At 45.2% G+C, this 23,483-nt stretch overlaps 1 protein-coding gene across 1 annotated transcript in view; it reads right to left on the bottom strand.

Annotated features, from left to right (window-relative positions):
* LOC134910759 (vomeronasal type-2 receptor 26-like) overlaps positions 1-23,483 on the bottom strand; it is a 54,385-nt gene that overhangs the window by 6,204 nt on the left and 24,698 nt on the right. Inside the window, exon 4 of the mRNA XM_063919142.1 lies at positions 1,092-1,215. Coding sequence (XP_063775212.1) covers positions 1,092-1,215 — 124 coding nt within the window. The remainder of the gene's footprint in view (positions 1-1,091; positions 1,216-23,483) is intronic.

The following is a 23,483-nucleotide window of genomic DNA, read 5'->3' on the forward strand; positions in this document are numbered from 1 at the left end:
GAGAATAGAGATATGCTGTACACTGACCACCAGAGAATGGAGATATGCTATACACTGGTCACCAGAGAATGGAGATATGCTATACTTTGGTCACCAGAGAATGGAGATATGCTATACACTGGCCACTAGAGAATGGTGATATAGGATGCAAGGCCACAGAGAATGGGGATATGTTATATAGTGATCATCAGAGAATGGAGGTATGTTATACACTGGTCACCAGAGAATGGAGATATGCTATACACTGGTCACCAGAAAATGGAGATATGCTATACACTGGTCACCAGAGATTGGAGATAAGCTATACAGTGGTCACCAGAGATTGGAGATATGCTATACAGTGGTCACCAGAGAATGGAGATATGCTATACACTGATCACCAGAAAATGGAGATATGTTATACACTGGTCACCAGAGATTGGAGATATGCTATACACTGGTCACCAGAGAATGGAGAAATGCTATACACTGGTCACCAGAGAATGGAGAAATGCTATACACTGGTCACCAGAGACTGGAGATATGCTATACACTGGTCACCAGAGAATGGAGAAATGCTATACACTGGTCACCAGAGACTGGAGATATGCTATACACTGGTCACCAGAGAATGGAAATATACCATATATTGTCCACCAGAGAATGGAGATATGCTATACACTGGTCACCAGAGAATGTAGGTATGCTATACTTATACTGGCCACAGGAGGGAAAAGGTAAAACCTAGTGTTACTGCTTTCTAATAAACATAACCAATACTGGGTTGTTGTTTTTTTCAGAAAAACTGAAAAAAAAATGGACATGTGGAGTGTATAGGAGTTTTTTGAGCTATTAGATATACAGGAAATGGGAAATACCTCCATTTGAATTTTTTCACTGTAGAGACATTGGTGTAGGGACACTAATTACCCATGACTTTCAGAAAGTAAGAACAAAAAGTGTTGCACCAAGTGCTGCAAATACCTACTGTATTAATTAATTCATTTTATTTTTTGTCCTCGTTGCATCTTCTATTCCCCTGACAAGGCTTGACTTTCATGTATTGGTGGAGTAAGGAAACCCAGATAGTATATAACCCAGAGGTTACTAACCAGTCATGTTGGAGATTTCACCCTCCGGACACCGGACACAATAGTGGCAGCAAGAGATTCGACTTCTGCCCTGACTTTTGTGATATCCAGGGAGGCAGCTCTCAGTGCACACAGAGCGGGGAGTCTGTGACAATAGATAAATATATTACATACAGGTTATCTCTCCAAAGTCATTATTTATATATATATATAAATTATTTGCAGCATGCCTATATTCTATGTATAATTGTGGCTGAATCTGCATACGAAATGCCACATTTCTGTGTTTTCCAGGAAAAGACTGTAGTATGGCATATTGTATGCAGATACAGCCGCAGTCACACACAGAATATAGGCATGCTGCGTGTCATTTTAATCAGCAGAAGCTGCTTGTGCATTTTTTTGCAACGAATACACAGATGCAGAAAACATTAAGAAGGATGCTAGGCACTACCGCAATATCTTGGTGGAACTTGAAGGGCTGTTTAGCATGACTGCAGCAAGGATGTATGAGGACACATCTGTGTATTGCATTACATTGTGTCTAAGATGAAAAAATGCAAGAAAAAGATGCTCGGCGCTACTGAGTCACAAGGCACTCATGCGTTATGTGTAACTTGGCTTATAGCGCACGGAGCAAAGATGTAAGAGAACACATGTATATATATATATATATATATATATGTATACAAACAATACTCTCTCTCTCTGCTCTTTTTGAGTATAACTAATGTGGTGATAAAGATTTATGACTGGCAGCCTAATTCACCTAAGTTCCTTGCTAGGAGGAACTGACAAAAGAAATATACAACAATAGGTGACCTGGCGCCTGAGGGTTGAGTCAACACCCTGTGTTACATAATATGTACACTGGTCACCAAAGAATGGAGATATACTATACACTGGTCACCAAAGAATGGAGATATACTATACACTGGTCACCAGAGATTATTACTTACAGATACTTACTTGCTAATTTAGTCTGTAAGTAATATATATGCTGAGTGCATAATGGTACTTTTTCTATGAGAAGGGAATGTAACATAGTTATAACATATTGTTTTGTAGAAAGTGTTCAACACTATTGAGCATTACAGTGTTTCAACCCATTGAATTCATATATGGTTGCTTCATGGACTGACCATTTGGTATGTACTTTATGGAATCTTTCATCTTCATGTAATTTGTTATTATCATCTTATCCCTATGGAACGGTGTAGTAAAATAACACACTGCATGTATAGTGAAGTTACACAATATGTCACTCTCCTGCATATGTTCTCTGACCAGCTAGTATGGAACATCCTCATCTCCTGCTCGATCTATTGAATATCTAGTATTTTAGTTTAACAATTTTGTAATAAGTATAAATTTATGTATTTTAATTGTTATTGTTTGTAAATTGTAATATGTATATTTTTGTTTCTACATTATAATATGTATGTTTTACCAGCTGTGTTGACCATCCCTCTGAAGAAGTCCACAAAGGATGAAACGCGTCAGGGTTGAAGACAGAGAGAAAAGAAACCCTACACTATTGTACATTTGACATATATTGTGATCTGTAATTGTGAAAAAGGGTTACCTCTGTCTAGATTGGGCAATACTTTGCTTTTAATAAATTGTGTAAAGCCATAATCATTTGGTCAATTTTTAGTTGGTAACCAGTTAAAGTGATTGAGAGTGCCCTCTGATTCAATTTGCTGGAGATATATATATATATATATATATATATATAACATAGAAACATTCCTTCCTACCTCTATCATTCCTTCCTACCTTCCTACCATTCCTTCCTACCTCTATGACTGTTATCACCCAGTTTGTTATTGTTATTTCAAATTGTAAAGCGCAACGGAATTTGCTGCGCTATATAAGAAACTGTTAATAAATAAATAAATAAATAAACATAGAATGTGGTGGCAGATAAGAACCACTTGGCCCATCTAGTGTGCCACTTTTTTTTTAACATATTGTATTTTTATCTCAAACCTTATTTGATCTTTATTTCTTTGTAAGGAGATCCTTATGTCTATCCCATGCATGGTTAAATTGCTCTACTGTCTTAGCCTCTACCACCTCTGATGGGAGGCTATTCCACTTGTCCACTACCCTTTATGTGAAGTACGTTTTCCTCATATTTCCTTTGAACCTACCCCCCTCCAGTCTCAATGCCTGTCCTTGCGTCCTATTGCTTTTCTTTTTATATATATATATATATATATATTGTGGCAGGAGAGGTACATTTCCACCTGTAAGCTACATACAGGGTCCTGGGGGTGGATGGAAAGTGTGGATGGACTAGGTTCCCATTCATTTGGCCCAGACCAGGTCTTATAGGCTTTTTAGCGCAAGAAGCTGCTTCATCAGCCAGCACCTGGGTGCTGGGTTTAAAGCAGAGTCTCTCCCATGAGTCAGGGCTCCTGAAGGCAGTTAGTGTCCAGGTGATAGGCCTGCTAGGGACAGTGGGATCCGGAGGGCTGGGCCACTAGTGTCAGGATGCCGGGACCTGAAGGGTTCCTTATTAAGTAAGAGGGAGTGAGGCAGGGCCTAACCTCCCTGGTAGTTTATACTAAAGACAGTGATCTTTGTTTTATGTATATCTTTGTTTTTGAGCTACCTGAATAAAAGGTATTTGTTGTTTTTGCACAAGCCTGGAGTAGGTCGCTGGTGGAATTTTTGAAGCAGAGCACATTCTAGCAAGACTCATGTTACAAATGGCGCCTGAACAGCGACCCTTCTGCTAGTCAGGTCACACATGGCAGAGGACCCAACAGCGAACTCCAGACCAAGCTGAACTTGTGGGCATCAGTACCAGACCAAAGGTGTTGTGAGTAGTGGTTAAACCCAACCCCACGGGGTAAAAATTATATGTTTTGTTTAAACTGAATGTGTTTGATTTGGGGCAAAGGTTTGCATTGCAGAAAAGAGGTTAAACAGGGTGCATGGCCTGTTCTGTCTTCTGTGCTTTGCACCATTCATTGAAAGTAGCTGTGCTGATTTGCTCTAAGGGGTTGAAAGCAGCTAATAATTTATGACTGAATTTCTTTTCCAAGCTTATTTTTACCTGTGCCTGCAAAATCTGGTAATGGGAGTTTGGTGTCCCTGTTAATTAGCTTAGTAAGACCAATCAATCAAAGTTGAAACCTTTTATAAATGTGGTTCTATTTAAATAGAGAAACTTAGTGGCACTATGTGTCCCAGCAATCCCTGAGTTCTAGTTTTAAGAGCCTGAAGGGAGACGTTTATTTGCACTGCCAGTGTAAGGTATTTGGGACCACTATGTACATGCTACATTTCAGTGCTTTATTAAAAGCTTAATCTGTGCTAAAAAGAGAAAAAAATAATTTTTATTTTCCCTTTCACTTACAGTTTTCAAAGGTAACAGGGTGAATAAAGATTTCCAGATATACAGCATATTCTGAAGTGTCTCTTCAAATGGGTAACAAAAAGAGAATTCATGCTAAAAAAAACAAAAGGGGTGACAGCTCTAACACCTCAGGTCAGGGATTTATGTGACCCTATTAAAGCCCCACAGTTGGAGAGTGAAGTGGAGAGCTTATTGGGGAGTAATCCAGATCTTGGGGAAGATTTTAGCATTGGAACATGACCTCAGAACAATTAAAGTCAGGGCAGAGACTAGGTGTTACCGGTGCCAAGTCCATATAGGCCAAGACCAGTGAGGGCCGGTGTGACTACTAGGCCCAGAGTGAACTTAAAAACCTTCCCCAATCCAGAGTTGGTTAATGTCAGGTTTCACAAACACCCAGAAAAGAATGAAGCGACTTCCTTAGTAGCCAGTAAATCCGAGCCCGATAAGGGAAACATCCCTAAAGGTAGAAAGGTGAAGAGAAGGGGAAGTTTAGTGGGCAACAGGAAGTGGCCAAAGTGGAGGGAAAGGGAAGGTGGCACAGTGGAGTTGGTGCCACCAAACTTTAATGGAAATAGATTCCAAGGCCAGGTAAAAGGGCCTTGCATGTGTCCTTGGCAGAGTAACTTGGGACCCAGGTGTATGGGCCCAAGTTATGTCCCAAAGATTTGTCAGTCCAAAATAATTGGCAAATGTGAAACCTTGCCAGTGTCACATGCTGCTTTTCTGAGCCAGGAAAAGCTGAGGGAAAGGGTATGTGGCAGGAGGTACTTTGCCACCTGTAAGCTACACATGGTCAGAGACTTCCTGGAGTGACAGGCGAGGCGGGAATGGCGCTACACGGGTGAGTTAATTTACACTCGTTTGGGACCTATATAAGGGGCTCTCACATTGGCATCAGTAGTCCTGGATGAAGGTGCTCATAAGGCACCGAAAGAGCTGTTGACACCATGCTGATGCTCACTGAAATTTGCGGGACTTGGATTTATTACTAACCACCCTGGCAGGCTTGTATGCTTAAATGATTGTCCTGATTCCAGATATACTGTATGCACTTTATGTGTAGTTATGTGAACTTCTTTTTGCTGAATGTTTTATAAAGTTTTTTTGAAGCATTATTTCTGGATGTGCGGGCTCCTTGTTACCGACTACACTTACCCTATTATGTGCTGGAACTCCGACTTTTATCCTATATGTGTGCGACCAGTTCTTATATATATATATATATATATATATATATATATATATATATATATATATATATATTAGAGATGTGCAGCTGGCACTTTTCGTGTTTGGTGTTTTGGTTCTAATTCCACTTTCGTGTATTGGCTTTGGCTTGATTTTGCCAAAACCACCCTTTCTGGTTTTGGTTTTGGATTTGATTTTGGACCTGGATGTTTTTTTTGGGGAAAAACATAAAAACAGCTAAAATCACTGAATTTGGGGGTAATTTTGCTCCTACAATTAACCTCAATAACATTAATTTCCAGTCTATTCTGAACACCTCACCTCACAATATTGTTTTTAGGCCTAAAAGTTGCACCGAGGTGGCTGTATGACCAAGCTAAGCGACACAAGTGTGCGACACAAACCCCTGGCCCATCTAAGAGTGGCACTGCAGTGTCAGACAGGATGGCACTATTCAAAAACTAGTCCCCAAACAGCACATAATGCAAAGAAGAAAAAAAGGTGCTCCGAGGTTGCTGTATGACTAAGCTAAGCGACACAGCCACCTGGCCCATCTAGTAGTGTCACGCAGTGGCTGAATGTTGAGAGTGGGCCGCAATTGTTTGGTCCACTCTCAGCATCTCCAGCACGCCCCTGTCATTTTAAAAAAATTCTGCAATCGGTGGACTTATACAGCAAGTACCTCTGGATTCATACGGCAGTGTCAGACAGGATGGTACTTTTCAAAAACTAGGCCCCAAACAGCACCTCATGCAAAGATGTTGAAGAGGTGCAATGAGGTAGCTGTATGACTAAGCCAAGCGACACAAACAATTCCAACTGGAATTATATGTCCAAATCACTGGAATTAATTGCCAAAATCACTGGAATTGTACATCCAAATCTCTGGAATTATGCATCCAAATCACTGGAAATAAATGGCAAAATCACTGGAATTATACGTCCAAATCACTGGAATTAAATGGCAGTACCACTGGACATATATGGAAGTCAGTGCCGTAACTAGGGATTTTAGTGCTGTGTGCAAGAAATGGCATTGGCGCCCCCCTACGCAAGATAGATGCAGTGCGCGCCACAGGCGCACAAAAAATATATAGGGGTGTGGCTTCACGGGGAAGAGGCGTGGCCACAAAATAATGCCAATTCATACTACGGTGCATAGTAGTCTCTATTATTCAAATTACGCTGCACAGTAGCGCCACTACACCGGGTAGAGCCCCTTTTACACATTACGGCAGACAGCGTCCCCCTTTTTAAACATTATGGCAGACAACGTCCCCCTTTTTACACATTATGGCAGACAGCGTCCCCCTTTTTACACATTACGGCAGACAGCGCCCCCCCTTTTTACACATTATGGCGGACAGCGTCACCTTTTTTACACATTACGGCAGACAGCGTCCCCTTTTTTACACATTACGGCAGACAACGTCCCTCTTATTACACATTACGGCAGACAGCGTCCCCCTTTTTACACATTACGGCAGACAGTGTCCCCCTTTTTACACATTATGGCAGACAGCATCCCCTTTTTTACACATTACGTCAGACAGTGTCCCCTTTTTTACACATTACGCCAGACAACGTCCCCCTTATTACCATTACGGCAGACAGTGTCCCCCTTATTACACATTACGGCAGACAGCGTCCCCTTTTTGTACACATTATGGCAGACAGCGTCCCCCTTTTTACACATTACGGCAGCCAGTCCCCCTTTTAACACATTGCAGCAGACAGACACCAGAGAGAGAGAGAGAAAGAAAGAGAGAGAGAGAGAGAGAGAGAGAGAAAGAGAGATATATACTTACCATCTCTCAGGCTCCTCGTGCTGGCAGAGGTCCCGGGCAGCCGCAGTGGAGAAGTAGGAGGAGGGAGGGGGAATAGAGCCGCAGCAGTGCTATGTCATTGATAGCAGCGCCGCTGCAGCACTCCCCTCTCCTTCCGTATTGGCTGGCCGCTGCTGAGAATGCTGGGATGCGGGAACTGCATCCCAGCATTCACAGCAGCGCCGGGCAGCCAGTACAGAAGTTGAGGGGAGTGCTGCAGCGGCGCTGCTATCAATGACATAGCACTGCTGCGGCTCTATTCCCCCTCCCTCCTCCTCCTCCTCCTCACAGATTATTAATTTTTCCTCGTTGAAATCCACCATCTCAGGTCCCTCTGTACAGTTTGGAGGCAATTACTGGTAAAGGTCTTCCCGGAGGAATTTAAAATTAATTTTGATGAACATTATCTTCTCCACATTTTGTGGAAGTAACCTCCGAAGCCGATCGCTGACAAGGTGAGTGGCTGCACTAAACACTCTTTCGGAGTACACACTGGAGGGGGGGGGGGCAACTTAGGTAAAATAAAGCCAGTTTGAGCAAGGGCCTCAAAATTGCCTTTTTCCTGCCAGTATACGTACGGACTGTCTGACATGCCTACTTTGATGCGGTCACTCATATAATCCTCCACCATTCTTTCAATGGTGACAGAATCATACGCAGTGACAGTAGACATGTCAGTAATCATTGACAGATCCTTCAGTCCAGACCATATGTCAGCTCTCACTCCTGACTGCCCTGCATAACCGCTAGTGGGTGGGCTAGGAAATCTTAGCCTTTTCCTCGCAGCCCCAGTGGCGAGAGAAAATGAAGGAGGAGCTGACGGGTCACGCTCCGCTTGAGTTGACAATTTACTCACCAGCAGGTTTTTGCAACTCTGCAGACTTGTTTCTGCCGGAAAGAGAGATACGATGTAGGCTTTAAACCTAGGATCGAGCATGGTGGCCAAAATGTAGTGCTCTGATCTCAACAGATTGACCACCCTTGAATCCTGGCAAAGCGAATGAAGGGCTCCATCCACAAGTCCCACATACTTTGCGGAATCGCTCCGTCTTAGCTCCTCATTCAATCTCTCCAGCTGCTTCTGCAAAAGCCTGAAGAGGGTAATGACGTGACTCAAGCTGGCAGTGTCTGAACTGACTACACGAGTGGGAAGTTCGAAGAGTTGGAGAACCTTGCACAAGGCAGAAAGTATTCTCCACTGCGCTTGAGTCAGGTGCATTCCCTCTCCTTTGCCTATATTGTAGGTGGATGTATAGGCTTTAATGGATGCTCCTCCATCCTCTGAAGTATATAGAGTGTTGAATTCCACCTCGTTACCACCTCTTGCTTCAGTTGATGGCAGGGCAGGTTCAGTAGTGTTTGCTGTCACTCCAGTCTTCGGCACGCGGTGGCAGAATGTCGAAAGTGGCCCGCAATTTTTCGGGCCACCGACAGCATCTCCTGTATGCCCCTGTCATTTTTCAAAAAAGTCTGCACCACCAAATTAAATGTGCAAAACATGGGACGTGCTGGAATTTGCCCAGATGTAATGCACGCACTATATTGGTGGCACTGTCCGATATCACAAATCCCCAGAAGAGTCCAATTTGGGTAAGACTGCGATGATGTCCCTCAGTTTCCGTAAGAGGTTGTCAGCTGTGTGCCTCTTATGGAAATCTGTGATAGATAGCGTAGCCTGCCTAGGAACGAGTTGGCGTTTGTGAGATGCTGCTACTGTTGCCGCTGCTGTTGTTGCGGCGGGAGGCCATACATCTATGCAGTAGGACACTGGTGACTCTTTTTCTGACATCATTGTACATTCTCGGTATCGCCTGCCTAGTGAAGTGGAACCTAGATGGGATTTGGTACCGGGGACACACTATCTACCTCAATTCTCTAATTCCCACTGAACTAATGGTGGATACCGGATGCACGTCTATCACCACAAGTGTCAAGGCTTCAGTTATCTGCTTTGCAACAGGATGACTGCTGTCATATTTCCTCTTCCTCACAAAGGACTGTTGGACAGTCAATTGCTTACTGGAAGTAGCACAAGTGGTCTTCCGACTTCCCCTCTTGGATAATGATCGACTCCCAGCAGCAACAACAGCTGTGGCAGCAACAGCAGGCATGCCACTCAAGGATCCTCTGGAGGAATCCCGGTTAGGAGAGGACTTTGACGTTAAGGGAGTTGGTGGTGTGGCTTGCAGGAGCTTGGGTATAAGAGGAAGAAGGGATTTAGGTGTCAGTCGACTGCTTACGCTCTTACCCAAAGTTTCACAGCAGGTGACGTATAAGTGAGGATTTTCCTAGGTGGTTAGCATCCTTGCCCCTACTTATTACAGATTGACAGAGGCAACAGATGGCTTCACACCTGTTGTCCGGATCTGTGGATAATTAATTCCACACCGAAGAGGTGGCTTTTTTGGTAGTTTGCCCAGGCATCACAATGGGCTTATTCATCCCATGGACAACAGGTGTCTACCTGGTGCCTGACTTAAGCAAACCACATCACCATCAGAATCCTCATCGTCAGCTTCCTCCTCAGTGCCAGCAACACCCATATCCTCATCCTAGTGTACTTCAACAGCGACAGCTTAAATTTTTCAATATCAGGAACTGGACTGTGGGTGCTCCTTCCAGCACTTGCAGGGGTCGTGCAAATGGTGGAAGGAACCACCTCTTCCTGTCCAGTGTTGGGAAGGTCAGGCATCGCAACCGCCGACACACTTGGACTCTCCTTGGGGATTTGTGATACCATCTCAGAATGCACAGTTCTTTTCTGTGCTCTTTCCATCTTAAATCCTCTAATTTTTCTAGTGGGAGGATGAGGGCTTCCATTGTCATGTGAAGCTGAACCACTAGCCATGAACATAGGCCATGGCCTCAGCCGTTCCTTGCCACTCCGTGTCGTAAATGGCATATTGGCAAGTTTACATTTCTTCTCAGACCATTTACATTTCTTTTTTGGGGTCTTTTTACTGAACTTTGGCTTTTTGGATTTTACATGCCCTCTACTATCACAATAGGCATCGGCCTTGGCAGACGACGTTGATGGCATTTCATTGTCTATTTCATGGCTAGTGGCAGAAGCTTCAGCCACTAGAGAATATTTGTTCTCCATTATTTTTCTGGAGTTGTATAACACAATATGCGGCACAGGAGAGCATACTCCTACACCTCACAGGGCAAACCCTGTAAAAATTATTTGGATTAAATATTAATAACCCCTTTATTTGTAGTAAATAATATACAGCTCAGGACAGCACCACTGAATTTATATGGTAGCACCACTGGACTGGATTTATACGGAATTATATGGATTTATATGGAATTATATGGCAGGATTACTGGATTTTTACGGCAGTATTTCAAAAATTATACGGCAATGTCACAGGAATTATACACCAGTATCACAGGAATTTTATGGCAGTATCACAGGAATTTTACGACAGTATTCAGAGAATTATATTGCAATATCACAGGAATTATACACCAGTATCACAGGAATTATGCGCCAGTATCACAGGAATTATACACCAGTATCACGGGAATTATATGGCAATGTCACAGGATTTATACGACAGTATTCCGTGAATTATACATCAGTATCACGGGAATTATATGGCAGTATCACAGGAATTATACGACAGTATTCCGAGAATTATACGACAATTTCACAGGAATTACATGCCAGTATTCTGAGAATTATACGGCAATATCATAGGAATTATACGCCAGTATTCCTAGAATTATACGGCAATATCACAGAAATTACACGCCAGTATTCAGAGAATTATACGGCAATGTTACAGGAATTATACGGCAATATCACAGGAATTATACGCCAGTATTCCGAGAATTATACGGCAATATCACAGGAATTACACGCCAGTATTCCGAGAATTATACGGCAATATCACTGGAATTATACGGCAATGTCACAGGAATTATACGCCAGTATCATGGGAATTATACGCCAGTATTCCGAGAATTATACGGCAATGTTACAGGAATTATACGGCAATATCACAGGAATTATAAAACAGTATTCCGAGAATTATACGGCAATGTTACAGGAATTATACGCCAGTATTCCGAGAATTATACGGCAATGTTACAGGAATTATACGTCAGTATTCCGAGAATTATATGGCAATGTTACAGGAATTATACGGCAGTAATCCGAGAATTATACGGCAATGTTACAGGAATTATACAGCAATATCACAGGAATTATACGCCAGTATTCCGAGAATTATACGGCAATGTTACAGGAATTATACGGCGGTATCACAGGAATTATATGGCAATGTCATAGGAATTATACGCCAGTTTTCTGAGAATTATACGGCAATGTTTGTCACGATCCGGGTATCTGGACGCCATTACTTACCCTTCAGATGCCTCCTAAGGCGGGCTCAGCGTTCCAGGACCGGATTCCGCTGTTCCTGAGTTTCCACATGCAGAGTGTCAGAGTGGTGTTTTCATCAGCCGCGGCCTCCGCTGTGCCCGCGTGGTTAAATGTGCATCTATCAGCCTGGCGTCTCCTGTCTCCGGTGGCCGGCGCCGCCATTACTGTTTCCCAGACCACATGGATTACAAACCAAACTTCCCTCCAAGTGTCTGCATGGGCGCAGCCATCTTGGATTCTGTCATCTGATCATTTCCACCAATCTGCTGTTTGTATTGTTGATTTGCATAATTGCCTAGCCAACCCCTTCCTTGCTGCAGGTATAAGTAAGCTGTGCCTGAGCAAGGAAGACGTCAGTGCTTTGGTTGTCAAACCTAGTTCCTGTTTGTCTCTCTCCTGTGATTGTCTTCCAGGTTCCAGCTCCTGTCTCAAGACTTCCACCATAGAGACCCGCACCAGCATTCCACCTGCGGTGTAGCCTGACTCTCCAATCCATTGTGGATTCATCTGTTTCCAGCTACAACATTACCTGCTTCCAGCTCAGCTTCCAGCAGAGTACAGCTTCCCTTAAAGGGCCGGTGTCCTTTCTACACTTTACCACTCTCCACCGGTATTATTATTTCTCCGCTCTCAAGTTCTACATTTCAGTTCATATTTCATCGCTCCCAAGTTCATTTATTATTTAACTGGTTCCAGCCAGTATCCACTTCGTGCTAACAACAGTCTGGTTCCAGCCAGTATCCACAGCAGCTGTTTTACCTTCAGCAACCCAGCTTTTCCTGGAACACCAGCTGGCACAATCCTGGGTTATCTCCATTGCTACAGTCGGGCCTGGTAAGGACTTTCCATCTAGAAGATCATAAGAACTATCTCACACTACCAGTGCCCTGTGGCTCCTGCCATCCTGTAGTACTCAGGAACTGTATTTATTCTTTGCTGACTTTTACGTTTTCTTTTACTGCTGCTGTGTTGCGGAGTTGTCATAATAAACATCATTGACTTTTATCCAAGTTGTCGTGGTCACGCCTTCGGGCAGTTATTATTCATGTTACTTACATGTCCAGGGGTCTGATACAACCTCCCAGGTTCCGGTACATCTCAGCCCCTACAACTGAGGCTGCCTCCCGTCAGCTCAGGCCCTCAGTTGTGACAGTAAGCACTGACCTAATGAATCCAGCCGGAGACCAGGATCAAGCGGCCAGGCCGATGCAAGAACTGGCAGCCCGACTAGAACATCAGGAGGCTGCACAGGGCCACATCATCCGCTGTCTCCAGGATCTCTCTACTCGGCTGGATGGGATTCAGACAACTCTCCGTGGATCAGGCGCGTCTGGTGCGTCAACCACAGTGACTCCAGCTATAACCCCACCCACCTTACCCATTTCTGCTCCACGTCTTCATCTTCCAACGCCAGCAAAATTTGACGGATCTCCAAGATTCTGCAGGGGATTTCTCAACCAGTGTGAGATTCAGTTTGAGCTACAACCTGGCAATTTCCCCAGTGACTGTACAAAAATTGCCTACATTATTTCTCTTCTCAGTGGCTCAGCCCTTGATTGGGCATCACCGTTATGGGAGAGGTCCGACACCCTGCTATCTTCTTACACTGCATTCGTGTCAACATTCAGGCGCATCTTCGACGAGCCAGGCCGGGTAACTTCAGCTTCGTCTGAGATTCTCCGTTTACGCCAGGGATCACGTACTGTAGGACAATATCTTATACAGTTCCAGATCCTGGCATCCGAACTGGCATGGAACGACGAGGCCCTGTATGCTGCATTCTGGCATGGTTTATCCGAGCGTATTAAAGTTGAGTTAGCTACCAGAGACTTACCCTCCAAGTTAGATGAGTTAATCTCACTTTGTACGAAAGTTGACTTACGTTTCAGAGAGAGAGCAACTGAGCGTGGAAGATCATCTGCTCCAAAATCTTCTGCTCCTCCTCCTCGCCAACTGTCACCAACTAAAGATGAACCCATGCAAATTGGCCGTTCCCGTTTAACTCCTGCTAAGACGTCTCTCCGAGTTTCTCTGTTTGTATTGTGCAGCTCCGTCTCACACCATTAATGCCTGTCCCAAACGTCCGGGAAACTCCAAATCCTAGCTCGCCAAGGAGAGGGCCGGCTAGGAGTAATGATCTCCTCTCCATCTCCTCAAGATTGTAACCTCCCAGTCTCGCTTCAAGTTGCTCAACGTTATCAGAACGTCATTGCCCTCCTGGATTCCGGAGCAGCTGGGAACTTTATTACCGAAGCCTATGTTAAACGGTGGTCCCTACCCACCGAGAGACTTCCTTCGTCCTTTTCCTTAACTGCTGTGGATGGCAGTAAAATTTTTGATACAGTTATTTCTCTAAGGACTCTACCAGTTCGTCTGAGAGTGGGAGTTCTTCATTCCGAACTTATTTCACTTTTAGTGATTCCAAGAGCCACACATCCTGTGGTCCTGGGCCTTCCATGGCTCCGTCTTCACAATCCTACAATTGATTGGACGACTACGCAAATCCTGGCATGGGGTTCCTCCTGTACTAAGACATGTTTGTTTAAAGTGTTGCCTGTCTGTTCTTCCTCCCCCAGGTCGTCTGATGTTCCACCTCCTCCATATCAAGATTTCACGGATGTGTTCAGTAAAGCTTCTGCTGATATCCTTCCTCCTCATAGAGAATGGGACTGCCCGATTGATCTCGTTCCAGGGAAGGTTCCACCTCGAGGCCGAACTTATCCGTTGTCTCTCCCCGAGACGCATTCTATGGAGGAATACATTAAAGAGAACCTAGCAAAGGGGTTCATTCGACCTTCTTCTTCTCCAGCCGGCGCAGGCTTCTTTTTTGTAAAGAAGAAAGATGGTGGTCTGCGGCCGTGCATCGACTACAGAGGTTTGAACGACATTACCATCAAGAACCGCTATCCTTTACCCCTGATTACTGAGCTCTTTGACAGAGTTAGCGGAGCTACCATCTTTACAAAGCTGGACCTGAGAGGTGCATACAATCTCATCCGGATCCGTGAGGGTGACGAGTGGAAGACCGCATTTAACACCCGTGACGGACATTATGAGTACCTCGTCATGCCCTTAGGATTGAGCAATGCTCCAGCTGTCTTCCAGCATTTCGTCAATGAGATCTTCAGAGACATTCTATACCGTCATGTCGTGGTCTATCTAGATGATATCCTCATTTTTGCCAACGATTTAGAGGAACATCGTTTCTGGGTAAAGGAGGTTCTGTCCCGTCTCCGTGTCAATCATCTCTACTGCAAATTAGAGAAATGCGTCTTTGAAGTCAAGTCCATTCTGTTTCTAGGGTACATTGTGTCCGGTTCCGGACTAGAGATGGATCCTGAGAAACTACAAGCAATCCAGAATTGGCCGGTACCCTTAACCCTCAAAGGGGTCCAGAGGTTCTTAGGGTTCGCCAATTATTACCGAAAGTTTATACGTGACTTTTCCACCATTGTGGCGCCTATTACTGCTTTCACCAAGAAGGGTGCTAACCCGTCCAAGTGGTCTGAAGAAGCCATGCAAGCTTTTCATCTTTTAAAACAGAGGTTCATCTCTGCACCTGTCCTGAAACAGCCTGACGTCGACTCTCCTTTCATCTTAGAGGTGGATGCCTCCTCCGTTGGAGTAGGAGCGGTGTTATCTCAGAGGGCTAAAGATGGTCATTTACATCCTTGCAGTTTCTTCTCACGGAAGTTCTCCCCAGCGGAGCGCAACTATGCCATTGGCGACCAGGAGTTGCTAGCCATCAAGCTCGCTCTAGAGGAGTGGAGATATCTGTTGGAGGGAGCTTCTCATTCAATCACCATCCTTACAGACCACAAGAACCTTCTATATCTAAAAGGTGCACAATGTCTCAACCCTCGTCAGGCCAGATGGGCACTTTTCTTTTCCAGGTTCGACTTTAAACTCCAGTTCTGTCCGGGCTCTCAGAATCGCAAGGCCGATGCCCTTTCCCGCTCATGGGAGCAAGAAAATGAGTCAGAGTCTTCAGACAAGCATCCTATTATAAATCCGTTGGCATTCTCCACGGTAGGGATGGACTCTACGCCCCCATCAGGGAAAAGTTTTGTGAAGCCGACACTAAGGAAGAAGCTCATGCATTGGGCCCATGCTTCCCGTTTTGCCGGACATACAGGTATCCAAAAAACCCTGGAGTTTATCTCTAGGTCCTATTGGTGGCCAACTCTGAAAAAGGACGTTTTGGAGTTTATTGCATCTTGCCCAAAGTGTGCTCAACATAAAGTATCCCGCCAGTCGCCTGCGGGGCAACTGGTTCCACTATCTGTTCCCCGTCGACCATGGACCCATTTGTCGATGGATTTTATTACAGATTTGCCCATGTGCAACAAGTTCAATACCATCTGGGTGGTAGTTGACCGGTTCACCAAGATGGCACACTTCATTCCTCTCACCGGTCTTCCGTCAGCTTCCAAGTTGGCTCAAGTATTCATACAAGAGATCTTCCGACTCCACGGTCTTCCAGAAGAAATTATCTCAGATCGAGGAGTTCAATTCACAGCCAAATTCTGGCGAAGTTTATGTCAAGTCCTCCAAGTCAAGTTAAAGTTTTCCACGGCTTACCATCCTCAGACCAATGGTCAAACTGAGAGGGTGAATCAGGACTTGGAGGCCTTCCTCCGCATCTATGTGTCCTCCTCTCAAGATGACTGGGTTCAATTACTTCCCTGGGCCGAGTTCTGTCATAACAACCAGTATCATTCTTCATCTTCTTCAACACCATTCTTCACCAACTTTGGATTCCACCCTAAAGTCCCTGAGTTCCAACCGCTTCCAGCAACTTCTGTTCCCGCAGTGGATATCACCTTGCATCAGTTTGCCAATATCTGGAAGAGCGTACGATCAGCTCTGCTCAAGGCATCGTTCAGGTACAAGAAGTTTGCGGATAAGAAGCGTCGAGCAGTTCCTGCTCTCAAGGTGGGTGATCGGGTATGGTTATCCACGAAGAATTTGAGGTTAAGAGTTCCCAGTATGAAGTTTGCACCTCGCTACATCGGTCCTTTTAAAATTGATCAAGTCATCAATCCTGTTGCTTACAGACTCCAGTTACCTCCCTTCTTAAAAATACCCAGGACATTCCATGTTTCCCTGTTGAAACCGCTAATCTTGAATCGGTTTCATTCCTCACTTCCACCAACTCCGAAAGTCCAAACTCAACGAGGCGTTGAGTATGAAGTGGCCAAGATCCTGGACTCACGTCACCGTTACGGTCAACTTCAGTATCTCATTGACTGGAAGGGCTATGGTCCTGAAGAACGCTCTTGGACCAATGCCTCTGACGTCCATGCTCCTGCCTTGGTCCGAAATTTCCACGCAAAGTTTCCTTTAAAGCCTAAGAAGTGTCCTGGGGCCACTCCTAAAGGGGGGGGTGCTGTCACGATCCGGGTATCTGGACGCCATTACTTACCCTTCAGATGCCTCCTAAGGCGGGCTCAGCGTTCCAGGACCGGATTCCGCTTTTCCTGAGTTTCCACATGCAGAGTGTCAGAGTGGTGTTTTCATCAGCCGCGGCCTCCGCTGTGCCCGCGTGGTTAAATGTGCATCTATCAGCCTGGCGTCTCCTGTCTCCGGTGGACGGTGCCGCCATTACTGTTTCCCAGACCACATGGATTACAAACCAAACTTCCCTCCAAGTGTCTGCATGGGCGCAGCCATCTTGGATTCTGTCATCTGATCATTTCCACCAATCTGCTGTTTGTATTGTTGATTTGCATAATTGCCTAGCCAACCCCTTCCTTGCTGCAGGTATAAGTAAGCTGTGCCTGAGCAAGGAAGACGTCAGTGCTTTGGTTGTCAAACCTAGTTCCTGTTTGTCTCTCTCCTGTGATTGTCTTCCAGGTTCCAGCTCCTGTCTCAAGACTTCCACCATAGAGACCCGCACCAGCATTCCACCTGCGGTGTAGCCTGACTCTCCAATCCATTGTGGATTCATCTGTTTCCAGCTACAACATTACCTGCTTCCAGCTCAGCTTCCAGCAGAGTACAGCTTCCCTTAAAGGGCCGGTGTCCTTTCTACACTTTACCACTCTCCACCGGTATTATTATTTCTCCGCTCTCAAGTTCTACATTTCAGTTCATATTTCATCGCTCCCAAGTTCATTTATTATTTAACTGGTTCCAGCCAGTATCCACTCCGTGCTAACAGCAGTCTGGTTCCAGCCAGTATCCACAGCAGCTGTTTTACCTTCAGCAACCCAGCTTTTCCTGGAACACCAGCTGGCACAATCCTGGGTTATCTCCATTGCTACAGTCGGGCCTGGTAAGGACTTTCCATCTAGAAGATCATAAGAACTATCTCACACTACCAGTGCCCTGTGGCTCCTGCCATCCTGTAGTACTCAGGAACTGTATTTATTCTTTGCTGACTTTTACGTTTTCTTTTACTGCTGCTGTGTTGCGGAGTTGTCATAATAAACATCATTGACTTTTATCCAAGTTGTCGTGGTCACGCCTTCGGGCAGTTATTATTCATGTTACTTACATGTCCAGGGGTCTGATACAACCTCCCAGGTTCCGGTACATCTCAGCCCCTACAACTGAGGCTGCCTCCCGTCAGCTCAGGCCCTCAGTTGTGACAATGTTACAGGAATTATACGCCGGTATCACGGGAATTATATGGCAATGTCACATGAATTATACGCCAGTATTCCGAGAATTATCTGGCAATATCACAGGAATTATACGCCAGTATTCCGAGAATTATACGGCAATGTTACAGGAATTATACGGCGGTATCAAGGAAATTATACGGCAATATCACGGGAATTATGCGGCAGTAACACTGGATATATAGCAGCAGAGGACACCACCACTGTGACTGGTCACTGGACTGATGCTGCACAAGACACTACCACTGGTCGGATGCAAGACAACACAGCAAAGCTGCAAGGGACTTATACCGCAGCCAGCAGCACTGGGGACATATAGCAGCAGAGGTCACCAACACTGTTACTGGCTGGACTGATGCAGCACAACACAGCAGTAAGTAGACTCGCCACCTCACTATCCCTCCCCCACACAGACACTGAGGACGGAGACACGTCCTCTCACTACACTCTCTGAGACTGGAGTGAAAATGGCCGCGACGCGCAGCTCCTTATATGGAATCCAAATCCAACAAGAATCCGACAGTGGGATGATGACATTTGCCTCGTTCAGGTTTCCGAGTCAGGCGAGAAAACCCAAGCTTGACTCGGAATCGGGTTCAGAACGTGAAGCTCTGTATGGTTCGAGTCTCTGAGAGCCGAACCCACTCATCTCTATAATATATATATATAGTAAATGTCTGCTTACAAATGAATGACTTGAAACAGGTTAGTAGTGAGAAGGCTTCTTTACTCATCACAAGTGTTAAAGCAGCAGATTTATACACATAAGATGTCTTCCTGACACTAGTTATGCCCCACCGGCCCTAGCTATCATCCAGCTGCTAGACAGCGCCCATTGGATGCCACAATCCTTTTATCCTCCGCACCCTGTAGAGTAATCACACCCATGTAGTACTGCGTGTGTAAAATCTTCCCTATAGGAGACGGCAGAATCCTTAACCCTGCCCGCCCTGTGCCCTAGGGAGCGAGTCTTGCCCTGGACATTAGACCGTGGCGCAGTACCCTATTTGCCACATACCCTTCCCCTTAGCGTTGCCGTACTTGGTGGAGCGGACTCTTTAATGTAGAGGGTAGTCCGCACAGATCGAATATTACAATAATCTCAATCAGCCTTTTCCACTCCCAATTGTTATATATTATAGGAAAAGAGTAAGAAACATCCTATTAATTTCTAAGTATTTCTTGGAGGATGTGCTCCCTGCAATATACAAGTCATATCACAGGAATAAAGGAAGACACAGTATTCCAATGTGGGGCACTCATAGGACTTATTGCGCACACTTAGGGGGTAATTCAGACCTGATCGCTCGCTAGGTGATTTTTGCAGCGCTGCGATCAGATAGTCGCCGCCTACATGGAGAGTATATTTTCGCTGTGCAAGTGTGCGATCGCATGTGTAGCAGCGCTGTACAAACTGATCTTGTGCAATCTCTGCGCAGCCCAGGACTTACTCAGCCGCTGCGATCACTTCAGCCGGTCCGGGACCGGAATTGACGTCAGACACCCGCCCTGCGAACGCCTGGACACGCCTGCGTTTTCCCAGACACTCCCAGAAAACGGTCAGTTGACACCCCAAACGCCTTCTTCCTGTCAATCTCCTTGCGATCGCCCGTGCGAATGGTTCCTTTGTACAAACGTATCGCTTTGTACCCGTGCGACGTGCCTGCACATTGTGGTGCATACGCATGCGCAGTTTGTGCCTTATCACCCGCAGGTGTGAAAACGCAGCCTAGCGATCAGGTCTGAATCGGCCCCTTAATGCATAGAAATAATTGCATTGTTTTGTTGGTACAGTAGGTCTCCTAAGAAAAATAAAATGTAACTTTTATTGTTATATGTTTAAAACATTTTTATTATTAAAACCTTGCGTAGTATTATATAGTTGTGTCTAGAAATGAAATGGTGATAACGTGATAACACAAATAAAGATTATAGGATAAACAGAGAAGAATGCACCGGTCTCATATCTATTTTATCAGTTCTCCGTATGTACAGAATCATGGTAGTGTTGGCTAAATATTCTCGGTATTAATTGGTCTTGTCGTGTCAACTATACTAGCTCAATGCTTCTTCCATGTGTGCACCGGATACAATTATTATCCCTACAGTATAAGGGCCATCATTCCGAGTCGTTCGCTCGGTAAATTTCATTGCATCGCAGCGATTTTCCGCTTAGTGCGCATGCGCAATGTCCGCACTGCGCTAAGTAAATTTGCTTTGCAGTTAGGAATTTTACTTACGGCTTTTTCATCGTTCTGGTGATCGTAATGTGATTGACAGGAAATGGGTGTTACTGGGTGGAAACAGGCCGTTTTATGGGCGTGTGGAAAAAAACGCTACCGTTTCTGGGGGAAAACGCGGGAGTGGCTGGAGAAACGGAGGAGTGTCTGGGCAAACGCTGGGTGTATTTGTGACATCAAACCAGGAACGACAAGCACTGAACTGATAGCACTGGCAGAGTAAGTCTGGAGCTACTCAGAAACTGCTAAGAGAGGTCTAATCGCAATATTGCGAATCGGTCGTTCGCAATTTTAAGAAGCTAAGATTCACTCCCAGTAGGCGGCGGCTTAGCGTGAGCAAATCTGCTAAAATCAGCTAGCGAGCGAACAACTCGGAATGACCTCCATAGTTTTGATATGAGTGTTCCCTGAGTAATATTAATCAGCACCGTATTATTATATTATAGATGTACATTCAGTAATTAGTACCTTTATATTGTGGACTATTTGTTTCACATTATCATGGTGCTATTAAGACACTTGTTAGAGTTTAACTCTTACTCTGTAGACTGTACTCTGATACATGTATCTACAAACACTGTTGCATAATTGATACAAAGGGGGGGATTCAGAGCTGAACGTATTTATCGTAGATGTGATAAATTTAGCACACCAACGATCAGTTTCTCTGACATGGGGGGCGGGGGGGGGGCACCCAGCACAAGGCTAGTCCACCCCGCATGTCTGGCCCTTCCTCCCTCCCCCCGCAAGGGTCTGGACACGCCTGCGTTGTCTGGAACACGCCCCACCAATGGCGTTCTAACGCCAGTGACACGCCCACTCCCGCCCCTTTTTAATCAGATGAGTTCTAGGTGTCCACTCCTACTGCCTACCCTACCACCGTCTGGAGCTGCTATGCCCTCTGGCTTGTGTCGTCAGTCAGGCCAAGGTGATCCCACCAGTGAGATGCTTTTAGCCTCTTATTGGGACTTACTCGCTGCACACACACAGTGCGCCCACTGCGCAAGCGCACTCCCCAAAAGCCTTCAGAGTGCGATCGCTGCCGTTGCAGCAACAGCCTCTGAAACCCCCCCATAGTATTATTCTCTACAGTGTATCACAGGGGTTTCCTATTATGTTGTAGTACTCTACTAACACGGAATAACCCTAAAAACATCCATACTTACTGAAGTCATATGTAAATTATACCCCTTTCACCCCAAAATCTCGGGTCTGACCCAGGATTTGGAGCATGGTTCTAAGCCGGGTAAGACCCGGGACCCACTTTTACTTTTACCGATCGGCACCATTTATGTTTCCACCGTTTACACTACATCTCTAAGTACAGGGAAATCCAGATCGGTACTCCGGAGCGTCATGCTGGGGATAAGCCCACAATCTGGAAGCTGCTGTGCTGCCCCCAGCCTCCGGCGCTACCAGGAACCCGACACAGTGATGCTGCCTGCATAGACAGCATGCATCATGACCCCCAGGCTCCGGCGTTTCCGGGCACCCGACATGGCGCTGCTGCCTGCATAGACAGAATGCACCGTGACCCCCAGCCTCCCAACCGCCCGCCGGACTCAGCATTTTGGGAGGTCTGCCATGCTGTAAATTTACACCGCCTGCTACCCCAGGTCTTACCCATGTACAACCCTGCTCGCAAACTGGGTTGAATTCCCAGGAAAATGGACCCGGGGTTTTAGAGAATGACTCTTTTACACCTAGTGGTTTTTATACACATATACACTTGTCTCCATATATGAATAATAAACTAAACTAGATATAATTTAATTTTTCATGTTTTTTAATGATTGTAAATGTGGCACAGCTGTAAACAAATGGCAATCAGCACAGCCTTTAAAAAGGGCATCCTTACAGTGGACACACACACACCTTGATAAATCTGTTTGTTACAGCGAAACGCGTTGGTTTGCAGAGGCCTCCACTACAGCCAAACATCCTGATTCTGGAATACACCTAGAAGTCCTTATGCCGAAAGGGAGCTTGTGATGTCCAACAGACGAGTATGAGACCATGCTTTCAATAGGACTATAATTGTCCACAATCAAGCTTCAAGGTCCTCCATTCACTTCGTATGGACTATACATCTCTACAAGTGTTTTATATACCCCTTGGACTGTGGCACATTTCTTTCCAAAGGATCTATACAGGAGACTGTGATTGGCCTCTAATAGTGGTAATATACTGTATATAACCAAGTGCTGTGCTGTGTTTGCCCTATTTTATCTATTATACTTATTTTATTTTATACATGTGGTTGCAACCAAAAATGTATTCTGTTTAATAAAAACGTGATAATACATATATCTAGTGTTTAGCGCTGTATATCCTCTTCCTATTAGCATTTTTCAGGGATTGACTATCCCTGCAAACAGCTGCTTTGGGTCAAACAACACATTTTGAGGCGCCGGGTCTATTACCTTGGTAATTTTTCCTTTGCAGACCCTTTTACACCGCCTGCAGTCCCGGGATTTTGTGCGCTCCCATGCAAAATCCCGGGATATTTCAGGCGGTGTAAAAGGGGTATTATATACTGCAGTAATTGGGTCAGAATCAAAATCTTGAATTGGGATTACAATCACAAAGACTGAGTGTCCCTGATACATGTGTTGATCTTAATAAATACTGGTATATTTCAACATATCCGTCATCTTCATAGGTGTCCCTAATCGAGGGGGAGGTGATCGATATCCCGGCTGTCGGAATCCCGTCGCTCAGCATACCGGCCGCCAGGATACCGACAACTATTCACCCTCTTGGAGGG

This window comes from Pseudophryne corroboree, chromosome 4 (assembly GCF_028390025.1).
Source record: "Pseudophryne corroboree isolate aPseCor3 chromosome 4, aPseCor3.hap2, whole genome shotgun sequence".
Lineage (NCBI taxonomy): Eukaryota > Metazoa > Chordata > Amphibia > Anura > Myobatrachidae > Pseudophryne > Pseudophryne corroboree.